Source organism: Poecilia reticulata, chromosome 9, assembly GCF_904066995.2.
Source record: "Poecilia reticulata chromosome 9, P_reticulata-male-v2, whole genome shotgun sequence".
Classification (NCBI taxonomy): domain Eukaryota; kingdom Metazoa; phylum Chordata; class Actinopteri; order Cyprinodontiformes; family Poeciliidae; genus Poecilia; species Poecilia reticulata.
The window spans coordinates 24,379,766-24,398,633 of NC_088838.1; the positions used below are offsets into that span (position 1 = coordinate 24,379,766).

The window sequence follows — 18,868 nt, forward strand, 5'->3', positions numbered from 1 at the left end:
GTATTGATCACATAAAAGAAAAACCTCTTCTAGAAAACAGTTTTTGAGATTTACAATGACTTCAAAAACGCAAAAACCAAATATTTTAACCAACATTTTTTATTAAATTGTACAACATAAGATGCATATCACAATGACCAAACAGATATTTTAAACACATACAACTAAATTATTTAATTTCAAGAGAAAATAATTAGGCCAACAGAGAAAATAAAGCAGGCAAGCATTTTATTAGATTACTGGAACAGCACAGATACAAACACTATACTGAGGTAGTGTTGATTTGGAAGCCCAGGGATCTACTCTTACTTTGCTAAATATTTCTAATCGTACACTAAAAAGCAAGAGCCACACCTTCTCTGGTTCAACTTCAGTCTCTTAAAAAAAGCTACTCTCCTGATATTGTCTTACAAAAAAATTGAAAGGCCACCAGTTTCCGTACTAATGTTTCAACCAGTACAAAACAGATAAGTTACAGAAAAGTCTGACAAAGTAGGATTATTACATTTCCATGTAACATCACAAGAACTTATCAACTGACTGACCTCCAAGAGATCCGATTTGATTCAGAGAGTAAGCTCCTCTCTCCGACCCCTCTGATCCCTCTGACCCCGGCTGACCAAACATCAGCCTCCTGTTCCCACTGCTCACTGACCCCACTGATCCCAGAGACTCTCCCTTGTCACTCATAATCTCGCTGAGACTGTCAGGGAAGCCTCCGTGGGTGCTGTTGTTCTGAGACTCTCTACTATACATGGAGTTGTTGCTTATGCCGTTTCCGTGGTAACTGCTGCTTCTGTTGGAGTTGGTCTCCATCTCCTGCCTGCTTGGTTGAGACTGGAAGGTTTTACCAAAAGGAAAATTGTCAAAGGACTTCTGGCTGTGCTCAGAGCCGGAGTCGGGCTGCGTATCAGGCCGAAAATATTGATGCGGCTCCTCCTTTCCAGGCAGCGCCGGGACTGCTGTGTCTAATCCAGTGTGATTAAAGGTCACATCCACTAATCTGTCTTTATGCAAGGAAGGAGGCCAACAAGGGGGAAAGAAGGCTGCTGCACCAGGAGGAATAGGTGTCTCTCTACCTGCCTGAAATAAAACAAGCAATGACAGTTTAGACCTAATGACGATATCGCCATGGTAACAAATCCGCACCATGTAAGAATGCAGATCCGTCCACATTGTTTCAACTGGGAACAGTTCACGACAAAATTCATCTTAAGGAACTTCACAACAGATCCAATTTATAAACAGAAATAAGATTAAATGCATCCAAAAATATAAACAGGTTTGAATTCAATTACATACATTCTAATTAGGTCCTATTTATATAATGATTTAGTCAACTTATGTGTAATTTGTCAATAGATAATAATTTATAGGTCATCAATTCCTTATCATATAATTCTCCTTTTTATATATAAAGCCCCTAATATTAATAGTCCACATCCAATCCAATTATGGTTTATCGGCGGATTTTGCTGCCATTAACTTTGTTTTATTTTTTTCTACTTTATGAAAGTGTTTCCATTTCCTGGATGAGGCAGTCAGCTGAGTTACTGCTTCCAATAACTTTATGTTCTCTCTATGTGTTTATGAACTCCATGCTTTTTCTTTGACATGGGAACTTCTGTGTTTTGTTTGTCTGCTCTGTCTTCTCACAGACGTGCCCAGTGGCAGCAGATGGGCGTTCACCCTGCTGCAAAACTAACCAGCTATGCTGTTGGCTGAGCTTCCTTACATACCCGTTTACAAACAGACATTTAAGAGTGACAGCATCATTTGACAACTAGCATTACATTTTAATGTGTAAAGTTGAATATGAATCTGTCAATATGATCAAAGTAATTTGGCCATGTATTGCCGCGTAAAAAATCACATTTGTTAAAATCACATCAGCTTTTAACTGATGTAAAACGATCTGATATTGACATTTTATTGTCTTATTTTTCTGGTTTTTAAATTCAAACTGGACTCTGAGGCAGCAACACTCCTGCAGTAGGAGGCACACTCTCAGAATCAGCCCAGTTTTGGATCGCATGGCGTGAAAACACACACAGTTGGCAGGAATGGTGAACCTAAATGGTTTGGGGAATTTAAGTCCATAAATAAAAACATTCCAGGTTGCATACTTTAAAAACATTTTAACAGAACATTATATACAATTTTAACATATTGCAAACATAATTACAGCACGGTAATTAAACAGCACAAAGGTTCTCGCAGTGCTTTTCCCCTGTTTCTAATATAAAAGGAATGTGACTCATTTTAAAATAACACGCAACAGTTTTAAGACAAGCACCACCCAGTAGCTATTACTGCAGATGAAAACATGCTGTTCCCAGATCCTCACCAAAGAAGCGTTATGAGACTGTGCTTGAACATCCCTGAACTGGCCTGTGGTCGTTGAGGCGGCACCTTCCTGCCGTGGTCCCACTGTAGAGGACAGCTGAGGTTTTCCAAGAGGCTGGAAATCGGAGGTGTTGATCCCAGCCATTGATGCCAGCTGGCCAAGGCTGAACATAAGGAAAGAGATCCGCAGATGCTTTTATAACCAGGAAGTAAAAAAAAAATACTGCAATACTGCTTTCTGTTCCATGTAAAACAAAGCTAATAATAATCTCAAAGTCAACTCCACTGGACACCTGTGTGTTAGAACTGACTTTAAAGTGTTTTAGATTTTCAAAGCCATTAGTGGTCTAAATCCCACAAATGTGCACATTATTTTACTGGATTAGTGATAGTTTCATAATTCCTCATAGTAAAAAAAAAATAAATCAGTGTGTTTTATTTTATGGCCATTAAACTGGATCCGCCTGCTACCAGACAGCATCAGAGACCAATGATGTTTGTAAAAGTAAGCTGAAGACTAATAAAACCTTCTTTTAGGTCAACCCTATCTGTTGTTGCAGCGTTCTTTCAGCTTGGCTTAATGATGAACTTAAATAATTATATATATTGTACATTTACTTTGCTCTTCATGATGGACTGACTTTTAAACAAGTTGAATAAAATGTAGATTGTCTCTTTCTGGTGATTTTTTTTATTAGTCCTTACAATCTGTTTAATTTTTAACACTAGTCAGGATTTTAGAATTTGTTATCTCTAGAACTTCTTTACCATCACAACTCCTTCAAATAATCATCACCTCTAGAAACGGCACACATCAGTATTTTCATGCCTACCTTCTTCTGTTTGTGTGTTAACATTATTTGTTTTGCTGTCCATCAAAGGTGTTCTACAAATAAAGACTTCCTCTGACTCCCTCATAATCTGGAGTGGATCAAAGTAAAACCCACCCTGCATCCTTGAGGAGATCCAGGAAGGCGTGGAACTTGTTGAATGAGTTCTCGATGCTCTCCAGGACTGACTCGTCTTCAAGAGAGCTGAAAGTCCGAAGTGCTGATCCAGAGCCAGGAGCTCCTAGAGCTTCAGACAGCGAACGGTTGGCATCACGAAGGTAGCCCTTTTCCAACTCGCACTGGGAAGAAATGAAAGATGTCTGCATCTTTGAGAAAAACCGGTAAAGTAATGCAAGAAAATTCTGCATTTCAAAGATTGTGAAGCATTTTTAAAACCAAAACATTATTGAAAATAAAGTCAAAACAGACGAAACTGAAGTCTTGATTTAAAGATCCAACTACCTCCTTGAGCCTGGACTCTGCTCTTAGTCGAGCCCTGCGCTCCGCTGCCAAACTCAGACGGCACTCCTTTAGCTCCATCTGCAGGGCAAACATACAACCACAGTCAACCTGCAGAGACTCTCAGTAAGACAAATAGGCTCCAAAATCATGTGGAATAAAACAAGATTTTATTCTTGTTTTATTTTATAGCCCCAGATTCTTTTACTTCTCTAAACAGTTATGGTTGCTGACCTGAATGCGATCATACTGTTGTCCAGTTATTCTGTCCGTGGCTCCAAGAGAAGACGACGTCTCCCCCACTTCCACCACCACTTCTTCACTTTCACTGTCCTCGTCCTCTAAGTCTGACTCCACAGTCACTTCGACTGCCGCCGCACCCTATAGGAGCAAGTAGGAAGCATGTTTTACAGTGGAACAACAGATCAGATGTAATCCTTAACCCTGGATTACTGTAAGGAGTTTGACCAATTTTTTAACCGTCCATAATCAAAGGGAACCTCACCTCAAAGCTCTGGTTTAAGACTGTAACGCCAGGAGGAAGACCTCTGAAAGAAAAGCATCAAAGGCAAATTAAAGTATCCATTTAATCCTTAAAACTTATTGTAGGATTTATTCTGCTGTTCAAAATTTCCACTAGATCTAAAGCCAAAAACCGTGCAACCAAAAAAAGACAGATTTCCTCACATCGCCGCACCTTTGGCGTCCAGCTCGTGCAGCAGCACGCCATGGAATCATACTGGAGCGAGAAGAGAGCTTCTTGGGCTGAGCAACAGCTGAACTCTGACCTCCGGAGTTTCCTTTAAGAGAAGCTGCAGGAGCAAAAGAACAAAAGAAGGGTTTAATGCCTTAATTTATGTATGTAACCAAATGCACAAAAAAGCACAAATCCCTCATAAAACTATATTGTGGATTGTAAATGTGAAAGACTCTAAATACCCAAGAGGTCATCTATATTTGTCATCAGAAATTAAATGGGTTTTTTCAGTGGATAATTTTACCAATTAACTTAATCACGGGAATGAACCAAGAAGCTGGTAATTACATATAGGGAAGGTCATGAAGCAGAAAATTATCATCAAGTGTAATTTTACACCTGCCAACAAGGGAAATAAAAATGACCAATAAGAAATTGAACTCAGTTTAGAAAGCTTTTAAGAATAATGAAACGGTCTGTGTGGGTAACAGAGCCTGCCGACAAAACAGAACTATTTAAGCTAAAAACAAACCTTTATGAGTTGGTAACTTCAACCATTTAAAGTACAAGATATCATGCTGGTGTTTGCCTGTTCCCACAAACATGTATTGTTCCTTGGTGAACACAACCAGATTTTTCTAAATGTGCATACACATATACCTTTCCTGTATGTTGATCTTCGTCTTACTGTAACGGGTATGACTCCTCTTTTTGGCCCAGACGCTTTTTGTGACTCTGTGCTAGTTGGTTTTATCCAGCAGTACTGCAGTACAACAGGAGAAAATAAATTATCAACTTAAAATAGTAATTTGTACTTTAAAACACTGTGAATGCTAATACCACAAAGTGTTACCTCGGATGATTGTCCCTTAGCGATCATTAGTACTTTCTCGATCACAGTTTTAATTAAAACTTTGTCTGTAAAGGAATAAAAGTTGGGGAGCATGCTCAGTTGTTTTTAAATCAGAACAATTCTGCATCTACAGGTGAAGGGCAAAACAATCCGTCGTGAAATCTTTTAAAGTTAGGGACGTTGATTTCTACTCAAACCCTGTCGGCTAAATACAAAGGCATCTTCATTCCACGACATATTTCTTAATACATTCTTTTAAATAAAATCTAAATAAATTACAATGAAGGTTGTACATTTAAGTGGACGATGGATATGAAGATTTTTGCAGGACTTGAATTATGGACAGTCTTACCAACTAAAGGGTTATTGCGGACATCCAACACACACAGAGAGGAATTCGTTTTCAGAGCTTCTAACAAACGACGAGCTCCTTCATTGGACAGACCACACTTCTGTAGATCCACTGCTGTTCAAGGGACAAAAACCAAAAAACTTTCAGCAAAATCCAATAAACAGGAACTAAAAAAAACTTCAAGTAATGTGTTTATCTTCTTCTTTAATCAACATATCCCAACTAACCTTTAACCCACAGATCCTCAGTCAGCTCATGTGCTAGAGCAGCAGCACCGCGATCCCCGATCAAAGAGTTTCCGTTTAAAGTGATGCGACGGAGGCCGCTCATTACATCGAACTGAGGCAGTCGATACCTCAGGGACTCTGCCCACGCAGCGCTGTGTCTCTGCATTGCCTGGTGCTAAAACAAATACAATGTCCTTTTTTCAGTACAAATATTTCTCACATGCATTCTGGATCTACAATAATATGTGGCTACATTTACCTTAGCTAAAATGCTAATTTACTACAATTATAGCAGTTAGAAAGTCAAATTTTACACCTTGATGATATTGGCCATGTGCTCCGCTCCTATCCAGGTTAGATTGCATCCAGTGAAATCCACTGATCTAATGCTTGTAGAATATTTCACACTTTGGCAAATGACTGAAACGAGATACAACATATTCATGTATAGAATGAATTGAAAGAAAAACATGTATTTGTGCTACAGGTAAGAATATACAATACATACCTTCTAAGCCGTTATCAGAGATGGGACAGTTAGCCAGAGAAACGTTTTCCACGGAAGAGCTTTGTGCCAAACCCTGGAACCACAGACAAGAAAAACTTAATATTTCTACTCTTACATGAAACAGGTGTTTAACTTTTTTTCTAAATGTTTTTTCAGGCAGATAAAGATTTTTCTTTTTCTTTACAGTTTGTGCTGGGGACAGAAATCTGCTGCAGGATCTCTGACAAAGGTAGTAAATTGGAAGTTTATCTTCATTTCTAAATCACATGATGTAAATGTTGGAACTTTTACTAAACTCCATAAAGTGAACAAAAGCACATGTTTCTGGTGGGTGCATTAGTGAACTTAAAAAAACTGTAATAATTTGTAGTTTTGACAATTTTAATTAATTGATGCAAAAGTTGCCGACCACTGATCAGAGCCAATGGAGGCAAAACTGACTTCCTGTTGTTGATGCAAACAAATTTCCAGTATTGTACCGATATCAATAAGTGAATTAAAGGCCGATTAAATTACTGCTGTAGGCTGTGCTTACCTTTGTTAAAGTAATAAGGTCCCTCTCTCTCAAAGGAAGTCCGTGAAGATGCAGAGTCTTGAGGCAGGGAGAGACAGTGAGACACTCTCTCAGAGCCTTACATAGTTTAAATGTCATGTCCTTGGAGCAAATGGGCGGGATCTTCCTCCTGCTGCCATACTTACCGTAACTTATATCTGAAATAATTCGATTGAAGTAAATAAGTGAAACATTTAAGATACAATGGTTATTGCTTTAAAGTCATTGACATTTTTACCTGAATCTGAAAAAGCTAGACCTCCTTGAAATGTGCTGCTTATTGCAATGTGATGCAGGTGCTTGTTGATGGATATAGAGTCGAGGATAGGCAGCCAGTCCACTAGTTTCATCTTGTCTCCGTTAAAGTCCAGCATTCCTTTGTCTAAGCTTATCTTTACAGCATTGAGAGGAACTGAGTCCTGCTTTGCACATAAAAACTCATAGTACGCCAAGAAGTCATGAGGACCTTGCCGTCGAATCTGAGCACTGTTTTGAACCATCTTTGACCTAGAAAACAAAATAAATAAAGATTTAAAAAGACATGAGGTTTTTTTGGAAAAGAGCATATGTGTGAACAACCGTGACTTTAAAGAGTAGCAAACACTTTCTACCTCGATTCAAACCAACTTATGATTCGTTTAACAGTCACTGTAAGAATATGCAGGAACAAATTTCTTGAACCAGATCAAAGCACCTCTCATTCTAAAAAGACAGAAAAAATAATAATAATAAACATATAAAATCAGGAAAAAGACACAACATTTTTAAAAATGATTTACAAATAAAACCAAAAAGCAAAAGTGACTTCATGATCTCATTGGGTCTGGTTGTGTTTTTATTCAAATATATGTGCAAGTAGGTGCACTGTGGGACATTTACTATGCAACATTGATTACTCTCAATAGACTATAGGTTAATAGTTAAAAGTACTGAATACAGAGCTGTACAGAACAGCGTAGGACAAGAAAGACGGTGTTCTCTGCTTATTGTTTACCATTTTAATGTAATATTTTATGAAGTTTATTTATGTAGCACCTTTCAACAACAAGGCCGTTGAAAGTGCTATATGTAATAAAAATGTAACACAACATCCGTTCAGTGATTTATAAATGAACAAAAATATTTCTACTAGTCTATTCTCTGAATATCGTGGAGCCAATGACATGATGTGCTCTACTTTCCTAGTTTTATGTTAGACAATATCTTAAATTCAAAAAGTCCTGCATGCTGATTTTATATTTTAGGTTGAATTGACATTGACAAAGAACTGCGAATGAAAATAAGAGCAAATACCTTTAATAATTTCCACTATTTTTGTTCTAGTATCAAATGATTGTAAGGAAATGTATTTAGGTTCCAGTTTATTTATTTTTATATTTGCTGCAGTGTTTTTAACTGATAATCTGCATACACTACAAGTTTCTGTGTGTGAGTTTGAAATTGTTGTGTCAGTAATTTCTGTTTCGGTTGGCATGAAGCTTCAATCTCATTGTGTCTTTAAACATGGAAAATTAAGTTATTCAATTCGTTTTAGGTTATGCGTTTGTAAAGTTAGAGAAGGGAGTTAAAGCACTTGTGCTAATTGAAAAGTTTTTGAGGCATTGCAGTTAACATTTAAATGAATCTTTCACATTATTTGCCGAAAGAAAACTGCCATGATCGGTATTAACATATGAACTGACACCATAATGATAACCTTTTAAAGACAAATTCAGAATTAAAAGACTTCATTTAAATTAACTAAAGATAAATAGATAGAGAGTTTAACTTGAAGATAATCGTCAATGTTTCCTTTTGTCAAATTAAAAAATATATATTCTTTTCAGGTTTTGCAACATTTTAGAAGCTTCGATTCTGCCATCGGTTAGCTAAACTGAGCTCCTAGCAACCGTCTCTACTGTTGACAAGCCCATAAAACTCTTGAATTTCATGCATTTGTAAGTCATATAAAGTACTAATAAAAAATTTTATATACCTTATTTGTATGTCTGGAGACTCTATCGAAAAGACATAACTCTAGAGTTGTGTTGAGGCTGGTTTCTTTACCATCTCTACGGTGTGTTTATAACGGTTAATGACGAGCTCAAAAGTGGCGCTGTTGCTCCGTCAGCGCCCACTTCCTCTTATATGAAAATCTCCAATCAGCAGGTGCTGCCACCTATCGGCGCAGATGAAGCTCAGACGATTCAGAAGAAAAGCTGAAATGTTTGCATGAAACCGGCTAATGCAATGGCTTTTAAAACGTGGATCAAATATGATAAAGAACTGAGAAATTGTTTATTATATGTTCTTGGAAAAGAAAAGCTAGTTTTAATAATTTGTCCATCCAAATATCTTTTTTAAAAGCCCACATCATAAAATATCTTTTTTAAAAGCCCACAACATAATTACACTAATGGCTACAAGTTTTTTTTTTCTTGTTCAAGTTTAACTATTAGGTTGCAGATAAAGTGATTTATGAATTCATGTCATGCAGTTTTTTTGTTGAGAAGTAAAATCCATGTTTTAATTGGATTTTACTGTATATTTCAATGCAGTACAATACTACTGTATTGAAATATAGATGAAGATTACAAGTTTGTAAATATAATAACCCTAATTAATTATGTGAAAAAACTTTCAACATCACTTGCAAGAAGCCACTAGGTAAACGGAAACTTGCGAACTCAGTTCCATGAACTTTGTGTGAACAGTTCGGATCAATAAAGTCAAGGCTTGGGCTTGTCTCTCGACTTTCTGTTTGTCTTTCTGCTAAAAATTTGAATTATGTCTGGTAGTCGTATTCCAAATCTGCAAACATAAATTTTGGATTCAATTGAATTTCAATCTCTCTCTCCATCTATGGAGGGAGGCACATAGACAAAAATTTTGTTGCCCACCCATTGTTTTATCTCTCCCAAATGAATTTCACAATTGCTGATTTGACATCATTTAAAATTGAAAAATGTACATGTTTTTTGAATTGTTTTAAAAATTCTTACTTGTAATTTGTTAGTTATAGTGCCTTGTTAACTCCTGAATTATTCTTGTTTAAATTGTTACATAAATCCCTGAATGGCTTTTCACCACAAAGATCTGTTGTTGTTGTTGTTGTTGTTGTTGTTGTTGTTGTTGTTGTTGTTGTTGTATCAACCTTCCATACCATTCAGGTCTTCTGGTTCAGGTCTGCTCTACATCCACAGAACCAGAACCAAACATGGAGAAGCAGCATTCAGCTTCCATGCACCAAAAATCTAGAACAAACTTCCAGAAAACTGCAAAACAGCTGAAACCACGATTTCCTTTAAAGCCTTACTACCTGTTCAGAGTTGCTTTTTAACCATCATAAATGAAACATTGACTGACATATTTGATGTGTATTGATGATTTTGATAATTGCACTCATCAAAATGTAATCTTTGTTCACAATTGTGGACGGTAAAGTGACTTTTGACTTTGTATTGTTTTTCATGATGTGAAGATCTTTGAACTGCCTTGTTCCTGAAATCTGCTATCCAAATAAAATTGATTGATGACTGTTAAAGTTGAAATCCCTTCCAGTCCACCCTGTGAAGACCTTCGAACTGCCTTGTTCCTGAAATCTGCTATACAAATAAAATTGATTGATGACTGATAAGGTTAAAATCCCTTCTAGCCCACCCTATGAAAGCCCCCGATCTTTTATCGTGACGTAGGGCTGCCCCTTTTCCCTGTGAGTGGGCGGTGTAGAGGGGAAGGGCAGAAATACGTCTTCCTCAAAGCTGATTGGCTGGTGAGGACGTCAATCATTCCGATGCTCCGCTGTTTTCCAGAAATACCAGCAGCCCACTGTCTGGACAGGCATTGGGAATAGTCAAACCGAATAGGCGAATCGCGAGGGAAGAAACACAGCGTCCATAAGACGCTCGTAGTACTAAATATATCCTCCAAAGGGCTTTATCGCTGATCTCCTCCCAAATCAAAGGTAATTATGTTGTTATTAATTTTTATTTTCTACCAAATTTAACGTAACAGGTTAGCTAAACCGTACGGACTTTGTGGTCAGTGGCGTGGCCCCGATGCTCTGGCTAGCAGCGGCAGTGTTTTCCAAACATATCACTTGGCCTTCGTTTGCGTGAAGGATTACCTTTGAAGTCACTTTAAATTTAGTTCAAATCGGTTCTTTACTCAGTCTGTGAGTGATAAAGATTGACATTTATAATAGTAGGTAATTTACATTCAGTATGTAGACTCGGTGTTTGTTGTTTTCTTGTTCGCTGGTTATGTCACGCTCTCCTGCTGCTAATGCTAGTAAAAAGCGTCCTGGGATGATGTACTTCATTCTTATCTGCCATTTAAAAAAACATTTATTTATAAATGGTATAATTTTAATAATTGAAATAGTTCACATAATGTCATTAACGGGGCACCGAGTACGATGTGTAATATTTTAAAGCCTTTTATTTATTTTTTTCTGTTGCTGGGACCCCTCGGTGGGACGACTGTAAGGCGACTGACGGACTGGAATAGGACAGAACAGCTTTAATATACAATTTTATAATGAAAATATTGTGTGGTTGAATAATTAGAGAAATATATACGTTTTTGATCCCAGTGGGAAATTAAATGTAACTGTATATTATCCAAGTTTTTTTATGTTGTTGTTGATGCTGTTGGCTGTGGACAGGAAGGATCTCCTGTAGCAGTCTCTATTACAGCGGCAGAGGAGAAGCCTTTTACTGAAGACACAGTTTTATAACAATCTCTTGAAGAGGATGCTCAGAGTTGGCAATAATTTTATTGATTTCATGAAGAATCCTTGTTTGTGCTAAGATCTCCGGATGTCTCACAGTCGTCTCTAGAACAGAACCAGCCTTTGGTATCAGGTTGTTGAGTCTCTTTAAATCCCTGACTCTGATGCTGTTAACCCAAAAGATGATGTCAAAATATATTACATTTTCCTCAACACACTTACAGAATATATGTAGAATCTGCAAACACTGAGGGATCTAAGCTTCCTAAAGAAATACAGTCTGCTCTGTCTCTTCTTCTTGACAACTTGCCTGTGGAGTCTCCAGTTACGTCTGTTCGTGTGAACACTTGAGTTATTTGTACTCCTCCACTTCTTCTCTCATGATAGAAATATGGTTTAAAATAAGACTGTTTCATTTTAAATCTATTATCTTCTTTGTTTTCTTCAAACTCAAGATTTTCCACCAGCTTTTCGCACTCAGCTTCTTGTCCATCTCTGATACACTTGCCATCTACACAGTCATCTGAAAAATTATCCACACATCACATTGAGCTGTTCATTAAACATAATATCTTCCCTGACCAGGAACTGTCGGGTCAGAAACTCAAAATTTCCATTAGTAAACAGATCTTGCGTAAATACTACCAAACGGTGTTGCAACCCGTTTCAAAGTGGACCCTGTTACAAAATGAAGACTATTATCAATTCTCAGAGTCAATGAGGTGTTTAAAAACAAAGGCAGAGGAATGATGGAGAGGTAACGAATTGAAAAAGAATTTGCATGCATTAAAGATGCATTGAAATAAAAAATATTGTTATAGTTTTGATTTAAAACATAACTAAACCCAGTTATCTCACACACGTGGCATGACATTGACTCTGATCTTAAGATTTCATCTTAGTATTTATTAACCAGGCAGGGTTGGAAGACTGCAAAATATTCATCTCATGTCCTTTAAAATCAGAATCAGTCAAAACCTGCATTGACATGCCAACAGTTTTACAAAAAAATTGTGGACTGAAATTTGATACAATATTCTGTTTGGGCTTTATCTCTTTTCTGAAAAATGAAGAAAACTGCTGGACTGTCTAAGATTAACATTCCCCATATTTTAAATTGTTAATTGGCTTAGCATATGGTGCCTAAATACATGTTACGTCATTAAGAGTTAGTGTCTGGAAATACTGTATGTCTGGACTGACTGTAAACAGCTATTTAGGCTTAGTATAATTTGTCTAAAACAAATACAGTTGCCTCCTAAAATGGAATTTAAATTGTAAAATATTGAGAGAAGACTTTATATAAATGAAGATAAAAAATAAAATGGAATCCATAGGACTCCAACTTTTTTACCTAAAACAAATGATCAATTATTCTGCTCCTAAGCTTGTCAATATTTGTAGTTTTCTTTTCGTTTCATTTTGAGATAAACCCAGTTTAATTAAGAAATGTTTCTGGTCATTTAAATATACACCTCACCAGCTGCAACCATCTTAAAATGCTTCTTGTACAGTGAACAGTTATGTAACCTCTGGGGTGTTGTATCACTTTCCATTTTTTACGGATCACATATTTATGTTATAATTTGAAAACAAAAATATATGTATTTTTTTGAGACAGAACATGTTTGTACAAGAAGCATCAGGTTGTCTTTTCTTAGTACCTGCTCCTGCAAATAAAGTCACAGTATTAGTCACTATATAAAAATAAACTCCCTACTTACAGAACAGTAATATTCAACCTAGTCCAGTCTGCCTTATTAATTCCTTCTTTCTTTTTGTTGTTGTTTTTCTGTTTTGTTTCAACCAGTCACCATACCAGGTTTGTGCTGCCTAGATTAAAAATAAATCGTCTATTACTTTTGTTAATATTTTTTATTTAGCGTTTCCTGTTGCTTCCAAAGATTTGCATTCATCAATGAGTACAGGGAATTTGAGCGAGGAAGGAAGGAAACGCTGTTTGGTTCAGCTCCAAAAGCTACACACAGAAGACTGAATGTCCTTTTTCCACTGAGGTCAGGGCGCCGGCATTTCACATGGACGCTCTCCCTGTTTTTCACTGATTCTCTCAGTGAAAAACAGCCTCCCGTCTTCTTCTCGCTTCTTCACAGGGTCAAGCTTAAGTAGCAGTGACTTTCAGTCTGTGTTATACTCCCTCTCTTATAGTACACTAGAGTCACTGTGCGCTTATTTGGTAGTAGTGGTTCTTGAATGACGGTGTAATGATAGAGTTCCCGAGCGAAGGCGGAGAACTGATTTGAAGCCTGTCTGTGTTTGGCTGAAGAAAATAAGAGATTGTGAATGTTGATGAAATGAGTGGTTTTGATAGGGCTGGACAAAAAAAAAAAAAGAGTCAAAATATTGTGATGTTAAGATATATTCTGTATCTGATGGAATATTCACTGAACTTCAACCCAGAACCAAACAGCATTCTAGGAAATGTAGGCAGAGGAAAGACTTTAGCTGCTCAAACTCTCACATAGAGTTAACATAAGGAAGGTGAGTATCATCTACTAACTCACTTACTCTTTGGTTGCCTAACAACAACCTGTTGAGTAACTTCCACATCATGCCTCATAGATGCTTAAAAATAGAAAACAATGACATGGATGGGAAAAGTCATGGCATGAGTTTGGTAGCATTTCAGATATTTGAAGCAAAAACAAATATTACTGATATGAAATGTCTATATCATAAGTATAAAGCCGCATCGTCCAGCCCTAGTTTCTGATGGTAAATGAAACCTGTCAAATAGGTTTCTGATTATATAAAAAGACGACTAATTACTAATATCAGTATTTTAGCTGCTGCAACATCCAAACATTAAATTAAATATGAGCGATTACATATTGTAATTTTCATTAATCACTTTGCTTGTTCAAATACATTTGACACTTTTATTTTTAGTAAAGAAAAAAAGGCATGCTTGTCATTGCCAGTATCAAGGTGTACTAAGGTCTTCAAATTTGAACTTGTTAAAATCATTCTATGAAATAACTGCAATTTTGAAACTGGATATCAGCTGCAACACTTTCCCATACTCGAGTGACAGAAAAATATGACAGTTAAATAATCCCATCCATAAAAGACAAGCAGCTGTTGAGTGGAAACTAAAGGAGAGCCACCCATCATGTCAGTCCGAGTAAACAGTGGCTGAAGTACAGTCAGTTTTGTCATTTTACTCTTTTGCAATATTAACTTTGTCCTTGTTAATTCTCTTGGATTTATACTTGTGCAACAGAGTGATTAATAAGTTAGCTAGATATTAATCAAGAGCTTATTAAGTCTCGCTAAGCCTTAAATTAAGCACTAGTGTGGTAGTTACAGCTTGCTAAACAGTGTTACTCAAAATTTTGCTTAAAATTTCCATAGAATTTCAAGTGACATTAAAAACATAATGTGATTTAGTTGATAGGTGAACAGCTGAGCTCACTGTGTGGTTCCAAAGTATTTGCACTCATTGCAAATATTTACTTCTGCATAAACCTGAAACTGTATCTTCGTATTTGTGTTCTCAATCAATTTCTGAAGAGTGTTTGCCCCTCTTTACAGATTCAGTCAGTGATTTAATTAAGGTTACCAACTTTAGTTGAAGTTATTTCATAAAATGCATCACGGTCTTGATCCGTCCTGCACTTTGCATTTAAAGAAAGCTTTTCTTATGTAGAAATACATCTGCACTATATTTTACAGATGGGTAACATCAGGGGTAACAGTGCTCCTTTCTTTCTTTCTTTTTTTCTGTTTTTAAAGTATTTTGATCTTTCTAAATAGGATTAATCCAGACACTGATATTTTGTTTGGTTTTTAAATAATATTATCTCTGTGGTTTCAGTATTTTGCGGTCACATATATTATTGCTGCGGGAACAGGGACCGTTAACCAATGGAGAGTTATTGATTTGTGTGGAGCTATCAGTTTCTAAATGAGACTTCCCAGAATCTGCTCCCCCCCCTGTTTACCGCTTCCCCCTTTTTTTCCCCATTCCTCTGGAGGTAGAGGCTATATGTAGAATATGTATTGTGGGATCTGAAGTTTTTCAGGTTGGTACCAAAGTTGAAAATGAAACCATTTTTGGGATGCAGACAAACTAAAACACAAGTGCGACTTTGTGTGGGGCCTGTGGGGTGTTTTTTTTTTGGCCCAGCTTTGCAAACAGCTCTGTTTATGCTGAGCCTTGCTTCTGAATTTCTGCAGAAAGAAATGTTTTTTAGGGTGGGGTGAAACTTCCAGAAATCTCTAGATATTAAACAAACTGTGGAATAACTCAGAAGCATAAAGCTGAATTAAAATAAAAAGATTTTCTGTTGCCAAGTATGTTGAAATGAAGAAATCACATTAAGATAATCTGGTTAGCTGTTCTGTTGAGTTGCATAAATAACTGCTGCAATGAGACTCTTCAGTGTCTTATGGCTCAGCTTTTAGATTATAAACACCTGGTTAGGTTGTTTTTTAAATGGATCTGTAGTGAATTTATCCCTGGAAAGTAGCTGCACTTAAAGACGTGACACAAATTTAGCTGCTGGAAAATCATCTAGGGGGAAAACATTGTTAAAGGAGTTCAGGGTTTGTTGGAAGTGAAGCCTATCGTAGACCTCATGCAGCAACAGACGTGATGCACTAGGAGACGAGTTTTAAATCTACGCACATAGAGATGTAGAGAAAATTACAGTTAAGCTTTGCAGTGTTAAATTTTATGAGCTGTCTGAAGAAAATGTCATCCTAAAAACGGCAAGTGATCATTTCATTAATCCAGAAGTAAATCAGGGTGATTTACTTCTGGACTAACTAAAACTGATCAGGGTTTTCAGATTTTTTTTTTTCATATTCTAAAATTGTTTTTTTAAATTCATTTTCTTTTTAAATTTAATTTCAAATAACACATAAACAAGAAATATGCTTAAAGCTTTTTTTTTTATTTTTATTTTTTCAAGATGCAGTAGATGAAGGATTTAGCCTGCCAGGTTTTGTACTCAGATCTCCAGGCTCTACCTTTTTCCACCCACAGCAACTATTATTTTTGCATTGAGAAATGAATCCTACTGACTTTGTCCTTTAAACAAGAATAAGACTAAGTTTACCACTGCTGCAATCATAAATTGGGGGTGGGGGGTTCCATTCTGTCACCCAGCAATGAACCATTTAAATACCTCACATGTATTGAAGAAGACGGTATTAACTTGAAGAAGGCAGTATAGACTTGATTCACTAATTTCAGTAAAACAGTCTCCGTCTGTGGGAGGAGTGTTCAGGTTGTTTACTGTAACGGGCTTGGTCGTCTTTTACGTTGTGCAGAAATGTTTGAGGCCTGCTACAGCTTGTCTGAGGAGAAAACCAAACTGCCAATAAAAAGAAAACAAAGAACCCTACAAACAAATATGTCCATGGGCCGTTCCCACAGAAGATTGTGTTGTGCTGCCGAGCACAATCTGTTTGTCCCAAAGAGTTTCTAACCGATAGAGTTGGCATGTAACTTTTTTTTTTGGTCCTCTTAAGCAGCTTCTGCTTCTAGATGTTTTTGTTGCCTCTCAACATTTACATGTTTCAATTTTATATCATACTCCTTTTTGAAATAAATGATATTTCAAACTGGGCTGCGGTTTTTTATCTTAATGTTATTAACTTGTTAAATATTCGTTGATTGTTTACTCTAACAATTTACAGTTGAGAGAAATTCTGCTTTTCAAATACTTGTTCTCCCCTGAATAAATGTAATCTCTTAACATTTTGCTTTGTCTTCTGCAAACGCTAAACATTTATAACTTATTATTATCATTTTTATCGTTATATCAGCTGCTGCACTGGGCAAGCTGAGACAATGTAGCTTTCGCTTTGCAATGAGGTGCAGGGAGAGGGCTGTTGATGTCGAAAACTGAATTCCTCTCCTTCCATCCTTGATGTGAAATGTATCTTTCAGTGCTGGGAAACACTCTACTTTCAGGACTTTAGAGGACTGTTTGTGCTGAGACTAAGTAGCAAGCAGCATTTAAACCAAAGAAAAGAAGATGGCCTGACTTCAGATGATTCACGTGGGCTCCACATTTCTGTCACAGAAGACATCCAGTAGTTCAGTTTGAATGAACTTTTGTGTTCTCAAATTACTGTGCAGAAGCTTAAAAGACAAAGACGGTTTAAATTTGAAGGGTACCTTGCTAGCACTATGTTGGCCCTGGTTTTGCCTTCATAACGGCGTCAAGTTCTTTGGCACAGATTCATGAAGGTGTTGGAATCATCCTGCAGAGATCTGATGACATCATTTGACTGCAGCAGATTTGCTGGTCACAGATCAGTGATAAGATTCTCATGTTTCACTAAATTCTCAAGGTGCTTTATTGGATTACGATCTGGTGACTGCGGGGCCTCTGCAGCACACTTACTGTTAAGTTCAAGACACAAATCTTGGATGGTTTGAGCTTTGGGTTATCCTTCTGGAAGCATTAATCACAACATGGGTACACTGTGGTCATAAAGAGAAGTACATTGCCAGCAACAATGCTCAAGTGGCTGAGATGTTGTAATTACACCCAGTCTGCCTTAAGGGGCCCAAACTGTGCAAGAAAATAAAATATCTCCGACACCATTACCTCACAACTGGCAGCCTGAGCCGTTGATACAAGGCAGGACTTTTGTTTTCATGGTGATTCCACCTAATTCTGATCCAACCATCTGAATGTTGCTGCAGATCCCCATACTTATGGCTCAGGCAACATTTTTCCAATCATCTCTTGTGCAGTTTTTGTGAGCATATTGCTGTTGTGTGTTCAGAGATGATGATCTGCACAGATTAGTTGGAACAAGTGGATATTTGAGCTAACCATCTTTCAAACCAGTTTTGCAGTTCTCGTCGTCAATTTTCTGTAAACTGAAGAGATGGTTGTTTGAGAAAATCCCAACAGTTCAGCAGTTTGTTTCAAAAATACCCAGATTAATGACTGCTGGCGCCAAATGGGTGCCAACAGCCATAAATTATTGTCATGTGACTGACTAATTGGCTGTTTGTGGTTACAAACTATTTCGCAGATGTACCTAAAAGTATCTGGCGAGTGTGTTACTCGTGAATTAATTAGCAAATCTTTCCTTTGTCTTCTGCACATTCATCTCTGTAGGTTCTGGCCTGAGGAAGATGGGGTTAAAGGTTAATGGGCAGCTTTTCTGTTGGTGCCAGAAGGTGGGGTTCCCTGGGAAATCATCTGGGACCTGCTGTGATGAGAATGATGGCTTTACATGCCTGTTTTTAATTTTATTTCAAGCTCCCAGTTTACGGCATGCCTCTCTGCAGATTGTGTTACCAGCACAATTTCAGTGCTTTCTCATATTGCAAGCTCTCAGTTT

General features: G+C 37.1%; 2 protein-coding genes across 3 annotated transcripts in view; one reads left to right on the plus strand and one right to left on the minus strand.

The window, feature by feature from the left end:
• Nucleotides 1–211: 211 nt before the first annotated feature.
• cep78 (centrosomal protein 78) lies at nucleotides 212–8,958 on the minus strand. Of its 2 annotated transcripts, XM_008418236.2 has the most exons (17): nucleotides 8,801–8,958; nucleotides 7,437–7,527; nucleotides 7,064–7,332; nucleotides 6,808–6,983; nucleotides 6,273–6,345; nucleotides 6,081–6,184; nucleotides 5,765–5,939; nucleotides 5,538–5,651; nucleotides 5,186–5,250; nucleotides 4,993–5,095; nucleotides 4,333–4,447; nucleotides 4,141–4,183; nucleotides 3,870–4,016; nucleotides 3,639–3,716; nucleotides 3,294–3,475; nucleotides 2,348–2,510; nucleotides 212–1,083 (listed from the first exon to the last, which is right to left on the minus strand). In XM_008418236.2, exons 3-17 carry the CDS (start codon nucleotides 7,323–7,325, stop codon nucleotides 520–522), a joined length of 2,364 nt encoding a protein of 787 aa, XP_008416458.1. In that variant the 5' UTR covers nucleotides 7,326–7,332; nucleotides 7,437–7,527; nucleotides 8,801–8,958; the 3' UTR covers nucleotides 212–519. The 2 variants fall into 2 exon arrangements, with proteins under 2 accessions (XP_008416458.1, XP_081466878.1); XM_081610752.1 differs by lacking the exon at nucleotides 7,437–7,527.
• A 1,650-nt stretch (nucleotides 8,959–10,608) lies between these two features.
• Nucleotides 10,609–18,868, plus strand: part of lifra (LIF receptor subunit alpha a) — a 29,027-nt gene continuing 20,767 nt past the window's right edge. The window contains exon 1 of the mRNA XM_008418235.3: nucleotides 10,609–10,768. The gene's annotated coding sequence lies outside the window, so the exon portion shown is untranslated. The remainder of the gene's footprint in view (nucleotides 10,769–18,868) is intronic.